Below are 6,826 nucleotides of genomic sequence, written 5' to 3' on the forward strand. Positions count from 1 at the left end.
GTTGGAAGTGGATGGTGGGCGGCGCCGTAGCAGCTGGGGTAGCTGCCTTGGGCGTCGCAGGGGCCAAGGCAGCCAATCAGAAGTCATTTAAAGCCGACGTTGCCCGGGTTCGTCGTGGAGGAAAGCGTGGCGACCGGTATGACCGATTTCACCACTCGCCTGTGCCCGTATTGAAGGAAGACCCTGGCAGGCCCTCCCGTAGCGGTGCCACAAAAGGCCACTTCGATAATTTCGTGGACCAAAACTACCCTGGAGCACCGCGTCTCCGCCCACCAACACCTGTAAAGAAGAAGCAGCACTCGAAGTCTCACCGCCGACGGAGAAAATCTGCCGAGGCGCCTCCGGAGAGTCCGGTGAATGGAACTGTAGTGTTCACAAATCCCAACGTGACACAAAGTGTTTATGCAGACGGCCACTCCGAGTGCATGAATTCCCTATTCCAAGCGCTTGATCCGAGAAAGACATGTCCGTTCAGCCTCGATGAAGATGTGCCGCAGGTCGAGTCCACGTCTGACAGCAACAGCTGCATCGTGTGTATGGGGAAGGTGAGTGTCGCTAGCCGTAGGTATTCAGCCAGCCAACGCTGTGGCCGTCCCTTGTGGGCACCTGAAGATTTGCATGGACTGCTACCATTCACTCAATCGCCAGAACAAGATGAGCAAGTGCCTGTATTGCCGCCAGCGAGTGGATTCTGTCTTGCAAGTCTATCTGTGACCTTTATATTACTAAATTTAATGGCAACCGCTTTAAGCGATATCAGCGCTATCGAAGCCTCCGCAGTTGGCAAACGCGTGAGGGTTGTAGGGAAGGTGGTGGCGTCCTCTGCAGACTCGTTGCAACTGGACACTATTGGAGGTTGGTGGCTGGGTCAGCAGTAAGTAGGTCTGCTAAAATGCACTGGAACCGAGGAACAACTCACACAAGGTGCCAGTGTGTGTGTAGTTGGCACTGTCGCCAAGGACAAGACTGTGGCAGTCGATCTCCTCATGCCAGTGGGGACCGGCATCAGTGGGGAACTGGAGGCCGACACACAGATGTAGACCGAGTACGGGACTCAATGACTCTCATGGAGCACCCCATATTAGAATCCCTCTTCACATCAAACTGAGCTGCGTTTCGTGTCGTCGTCAGGAATAAAGCATTCATGCGTGTGTGCCTTTGCATTCGCTATGATTTGGTATCTGTTTTGTGTAGGATCCGCCAGAACCCTCATCTTTGGCCACAGGCTCCACCCAGTGTCCCAGTTGCAACAGTTGCAAGGACCAGAAACGGCTGAACTAGAAGCGGTTGACAACAGTGTTGTCTATGAAATACTTGCAGGTCTTCTTGGCGCAGGTCTGCTGATTGCGGTGATATGGCTTCTGTTGCGACACTTTAAGGGGGAAAAGCGGAAGCAGTGAGATGATATGTGTCAACGTTCATTAATTCCACGTCCAATCTTCGAGCATCACTTCCGAGATTTCTTCTTTGATTTCTTCTTCGATGATTTGCTGTAGATGACTCCGCCGATAACCATGAGGACAACCAACACCACTGGGACTAACAGAATCATTTTGTTCATCCCTCCAGCTGGAAACATGTGAAACGAACAATGCCCGAGATCTTACGATTGGCTGCCCCTCCAGCTGCCCCCGGCGCGCCTCCAGCTGCCCCCGGTGCCGCTCCTGGGGCACCGTTCAGTGACGGCATGGCTGGATTCGCAGCCAGAGCCCCCTGGTTGGCGTTCACAGCGCCAGATACAGACCCAACCAGCGCTCCGACCAAGCCGCCGCCGCCGGCGCCGCCGGCGCCACCGGCGCCACCGGCACCGCTTAAGGCCCCACTTAAAAGGGCACCGAAATCTTGCAACGCCGATGCTCTGCGTGCAGGTAGCAAACTACACTCACTGCTCGACTTGTCTTCTTATCTTTGCAGAGTCGGCAAGCAAGACCCCGAACAGGGCCAAACAGAAGGAGCGAAACATAATGTGTGCCGCAACACAGGGAAGAAAGATTGTTACTTATTATATTGGAACGACATTAGGAACCTTCACGCTCAGGGAACGAAGACATGAACACAGACGGCTCTTCACCGGAGAAGATCTCGTCGATACAGCGTATCTGGAAGCATGCCCCGAGTTCACCTACTAGCCTCTTCCTCTCCTCGATTTCTACCTGCAACCGGTGTTCCACCGATGCCTTCGCCTCGTCCACACGTAGTCTCTGCAAGCAATGGCTGCAGCGAATGAACAAAACTAACTATGATTAACTCACTGCGTGTTTTTGTAGATCTTCGCGATGCGTTTGACGAAAGCGGAAGCTGAGCGCTCAGAGGGGTGGCCTGTCTCGGCCAGGGTTCCAATGAGACCCAGAACCTCCCCTTCCAGCTCGTGAGCAAGCCGCGTCACGCAATCCTTCAGAGACTCCTCGGGTTGAAGAAGAGACGTGTCCGAGTCCAGGGGCTGTTCTATGCTCTCAGGATCCACCTGAATCCGACACTTTTTCCCAATCCCACCGCAAAGTACGGCACGCCAAAGCACTGATAAGAAGACACTGGCAGAGGCGGTGGCACCGCTTCCGCTAGCGCTTCGTCAGATTCCAGAGCTAACGCCCAGCGGGGCGGCGGAGGAAAGACTGACACACTTGACGGTGCTGCCATTCTCCGATTTTAAGTGGATGCTTCTGGTTCGCTGCGCCTGTCTAGCGACTTTGGCTGCCCCGAGAGGAAGCGTCGCCTCGTGGGGGAGCTGGGATGCCTATGGCCTGGAACTCACTACCGACGTCATCACTGACGTGACTGGAATCGGGCTACGCATAGGTGAGCATGAAGCAACTTGTGGGCTTCTGCCTGAGGCGCCTGAACATCGGGATCTGCGTCTGACACGAGATCACCTGTAGTGAGATGCGGTTGCCAATCACACAGTCTCTCACGTATGAGTTGGGCTAGCGAGATTTGCTTTTCCTGGACGACGCCTCACGACAAAATAATTGAGCTCTGCCCTGGCCGTGCTGTCTATGACGGTCATTCAAGACACACAGTGGCGGCATTCGTTTCGGCTGAGGTGAAGGCCAGCGGGGAGGTGATAGAACTCTACGAGGCGCCATCTGGCTCCTTCTCCGTGGTGGTTCGGTGGTTATGTGACACGTCAAGACACCCAGGAGGTGAGGGGCCGAGGAGCTATCAACCAGTGATCAAGACAGATATGCTTCCAGGCGCCATGCGCATTACTGCTGGAGGAAGTGCCTTCTGTGATTGGGAATCCACGCGGCATGAGGAGTGAGACCCGTCTGTCGCATTTACCCAGGCCACCGTACCTATCGTCGTTCGTTGGCTTAGCGGCCCCTCTCGAACGCTGGTGTGCCAACATGACGAGCACGTCCTCGTGGAACTATGAAGTGTGCTACCCTCATGGAGTCAACCAGTTTCGAGTTGAGGACAACAAGACGACGGTGGTTTCATTAGGAGGGTTGCCTGTAATGCTCAGAAGATCGCAACCCTTCGCTGCCTTGTTGTCACCAACTCTGAAACGTCCGTTCCCTCGTGAAGCATACCAGTTCCCCTCTCTCCCCTTGTCCAGCGTCGTCCTCCCTCCGCATGTCCCAACAAGCGACCCTTCAGACCCCATTACGATATGGCCGGACGACCAAGGGAGGCGGCAGCAGCGGTTGGCGAGACACGGGCTGGTGTTGAGCCTAGGGGACGGAGACGCCTGTGAGGGAGGCCGAAGGGAGACTAAGGTATTCATGTTCTGCCCTAAGAGTCTTGGCCTGGCGTGGTCCTCGGATCGCAACACAGCCAAGATTACCTCTGTCCGAGAAGTTGGCCGCTGTCTTCATCACGTATTCCTGGCGGTCCCCCTGTTGTGCAGCCACCCCCACTTGGTAACCCCGCAACCGCTGTCACCGTCTCGCCTGGTACTATGCTCAGTGAAACCCGATCAGACGGCTACTAGTCGCATGCCTTTCGCGTGGCGAGGCGCTGAGGTCTCCGAGAGGCCTCCCCCTCGACGTGTCCCAGCCAGTGACGTGTACAAGGTTCCACGCGAGTACCACCAGTGCGCTTCACGCCAGGACGACCTTCCCTTCGGGCTGCACCTGCGGTCGACGGCGAAGGATTTACCTCAAGGTACTATCGTCAGGTTTAAAGGTTTCACAGGTGTCGTTCTTTCGGTCGATTCCGATGCGTCTTCGATGCCGCTCGTGGAGATCGAACGACGGGCGCTGAGCATTCACTCTGTGACACTCCGACAGCCCCATGCATTGGTATGGTCCGGAGACGACGCATTTTACGTACCTACCTCCGAACTGAACATTGTTGACACCTTCAATGAGGGAGTCCTGAGGCGATTCCCTCTGTGTGATGGTGGTTTCGTTGACGTGAGCCCTTGGTCGCTTTCACACAGTTTATCGCCATTCGTGGCGGGAGGTTTGAGACGACTGTTACGGAACCTATTCCACGTCCGCCAGTTTAGATACACGTGCGTCGCTTAATGACACATTGAATTCAATACACGATTTCCATGTCTGACCTCGAAGAATATGATGAGCTTCTGGACGACGGTTGGAACCTCGACGAAAATATGGGAACTCCGAAAATGACAGATGACGACCAGTACGATGATGACAACCTAGACGAAAACACGGAAGACCCAAAAATTACAGATGACGACTTTTTCGAAAGTGGATTCAGCGAAAAACCGGCAGAGATGATACCTGTTGCTGACGACTTCCTTACTGGATGGAACGACGTCAACGCCTACGTAGGAGACCCCGAAGCCGAACCCGAGGAATACGTGGAGGATCTCCAGGCAGACGAGTTTGCTGAGGCATTACACTCAGCAGCAGATTACTGCGCTGAGGTAGTTACGGTACACACCACCATGTCAGGTCTTCCGCTGAAATTCTTCGAATCGATTCGAATACGGCACTTGTTGAACTGCAAAGGAATTCCTTACACACTCATCAACACCAACAAGGAGTTTTCCTCCGCAATGAATTTGATGGATTTGGATCTGCTTGAAGAGTGGAAAGCTGCAGAGTTGCTGAAACTCGACCCTGTAGAGGCCAGTGAGCGATAGTAAGATGTCATATTCAGATGTCGTGCCTCAAGTCTTGGTCGACGGTGTGCATCTCGGCGGTCACAGGAGCCTACAGGACTTGGAAGAGGATGGAGAATTGGATTTGATATGTGCTCGGATCCTGTGTCCCTCTTGCGGCGCTGCTCGAGATATGGATTCGTTAGTGTGCGCAGTCTGTCAAGCTGAATTCAAAGTGAGACAAGACGGGCCCCGCAACGCAGTTATTGATCCCGGTGGAGGCGTTCGACTCGGGTGGTGTGTTAACGATTATCGGAGGACACGTCGTATCGGAGCACGCATTTGATTTGGGGAAGTGATCAGATTGTGCCTTCCGCCTCCGGCAGCACCACGTCGTCGGCTTGCTGGATTCGCATTCGGTGTATCGTCGATCGCTTGGCAGCGTAGAGGAATCGAATAACTCTGCGTGATGCCCGTCTGTTTCGCCTACCGTGCTGTTTGGAAGAGATATCGGATACATAGCAGCGTTACTGCTATACGGGTATCGATCGTGGAAAGGCCCCGATACTCCAAAAAAAGCAAAACCGCTCCGATGACCGCTGTGAACACCACTGCCAGATCGAAGATGTTCGATAATTTGTAAAAGTACCGCTGGGTAAGCCTTCCTCCCAAAGGCTTACATGGCCGTAGACATGAATATCGATTCCGATTTCGATGATGAGTAGAAGTACCAGCACGGCATCCACGATCTGTACCCACAGGGCCACAGGCGTGTTTTTCTGGATCTACTGATGGTTCCCTCACCTACCGGTTGCGAGAAGATACCAAACATTACCAGTGCTGACGCGAAGGCCATCGCGATACAGTAGGCCGTGTAGCTCACAGAAGCGCGCCACGATTTCACAAAGTCGTTAGAAACAGTGTCATCAAACTGTCGCGACCGGAGGTCTAATAAGTTCGTCGTCTCATCGGACATTTCCAGATGATTCAAGGCGGAATTGGGAGATTCGCCGGCGAAAAATGATTATCGCACACGTCAGCTACCAACTGTTGATGATACGGCAACACGCAACCTAAATGACGTCACCACTATGGCAGCCCCATAGATCCATAATCTGTCCTAACGATGCACCGAAACAGAGAGCAGCCTTAGAAAGGCCACTCCGGTCAACGAATGGAAGAACCATTAGCCCACCACAAAGTTGAACTGCTTCAAAAGTGCTGAGTCCGCTGCTGAGGAAACTGGTGGCGTTCCTTTTAGGCACTCGAGTACTTCGCTGGCGTTGGCTGTGTTAAGTGTCAACTAGCTCTCACCAGGAGCGCTGGTCGTTGAGAACTCGTGATGCCTGAACGCAACACCACCTTGCTTCCTCGCTGTCTGTCTGGTTCGAGCCATTTGATATTTGAACGTTTCTGACAAGAGCCCAACGCTCCATTGTGACGGCCCATAATGTTATCTATATGCTCAATCAACGAATGGCAGAACCATTAGCCCACCACAAAGTTGAACTGCTTCAAAAGTGCTGAGTCCGCTGCTGAGGAAATTGGTGGCGTTCCTTTTAGGCACTCGAGTACTTCGCTGGCGTTGGCTGTGTTAAGTGTCAACTAGCTCTCACCAGAAGCGCTGGTCGTTGAGTGGCTCGCTGACAACTCGTAGTACTTCAAACCATTGCCTCTGCCTCGACCTCGATTTCGAGCCATCAGTCTTCTTCGAACCATACGATATTTGACCGTTTGTCAACATGAACACTGCGTGTAGATCATGACTGTTTTAATGAGCCGTCTGCGGTTTCGACGTGTAAAGTCTTATAC

The 6,826-nt window shown here is 53.5% G+C and overlaps 3 protein-coding genes across 6 annotated transcripts; 2 read left to right on the forward strand and 1 right to left on the reverse strand.

Annotated features, from left to right (window-relative positions):
* Positions 1 to 11: 11 nt before the first annotated feature.
* On the forward strand, positions 12 to 4,469 carry KVP17_002291 (uncharacterized protein; the record flags this gene model as incomplete). 3 transcript variants are annotated; one of them, XM_068518404.1, is made up of 4 exons in its annotated part: positions 735 to 874; positions 2,902 to 3,140; positions 3,168 to 3,255; positions 3,284 to 4,469. In XM_068518404.1, 4 exons carry the CDS (start codon positions 735 to 737, stop codon positions 4,467 to 4,469), a joined length of 1,653 nt encoding a protein of 550 aa, XP_068377226.1. The 3 variants fall into 3 exon arrangements, with proteins under 3 accessions (XP_068377225.1, XP_068377226.1, XP_068377227.1); XM_068518403.1 differs by lacking the exons at positions 2,902 to 3,140; positions 3,168 to 3,255; positions 3,284 to 4,469 and having other exon boundaries at positions 12 to 878; XM_068518405.1 differs by lacking the exons at positions 735 to 874; positions 2,902 to 3,140; positions 3,168 to 3,255 and having other exon boundaries at positions 3,345 to 4,469.
* On the reverse strand, positions 1,448 to 1,689 carry KVP17_002296 (uncharacterized protein; the record flags this gene model as incomplete). Its single annotated transcript, XM_068518414.1, has 2 exons — positions 1,448 to 1,569; positions 1,608 to 1,689. The coding sequence occupies 2 exons, from the start codon at positions 1,687 to 1,689 to the stop codon at positions 1,448 to 1,450; spliced, it is 204 nt and encodes a 67-aa protein (XP_068377236.1).
* A 29-nt stretch (positions 4,470 to 4,498) lies between the features above and the next one.
* On the forward strand, positions 4,499 to 5,373 carry KVP17_002285 (uncharacterized protein; the record flags this gene model as incomplete). Of its 2 annotated transcripts, XM_068518388.1 has the most annotated exons (3): positions 4,499 to 5,045; positions 5,074 to 5,249; positions 5,278 to 5,373. In XM_068518388.1, the coding sequence occupies 3 exons, from the start codon at positions 4,499 to 4,501 to the stop codon at positions 5,371 to 5,373; spliced, it is 819 nt and encodes a 272-aa protein (XP_068377213.1). The 2 variants fall into 2 exon arrangements, with proteins under 2 accessions (XP_068377213.1, XP_068377214.1); XM_068518389.1 differs by lacking the exons at positions 5,074 to 5,249; positions 5,278 to 5,373 and having other exon boundaries at positions 4,499 to 5,056.
* Positions 5,374 to 6,826: the final 1,453 nt, after the last annotated feature.

The sequence above is a fragment of a genome (assembly GCF_019968985.1).
Source record: "MAG: Porospora cf. gigantea B chromosome Unknown PgB_NODE_198_length_29535_cov_147.276, whole genome shotgun sequence".
NCBI classification, from domain to species: domain Eukaryota; phylum Apicomplexa; class Conoidasida; order Eugregarinorida; family Porosporidae; genus Porospora; species Porospora cf. gigantea B.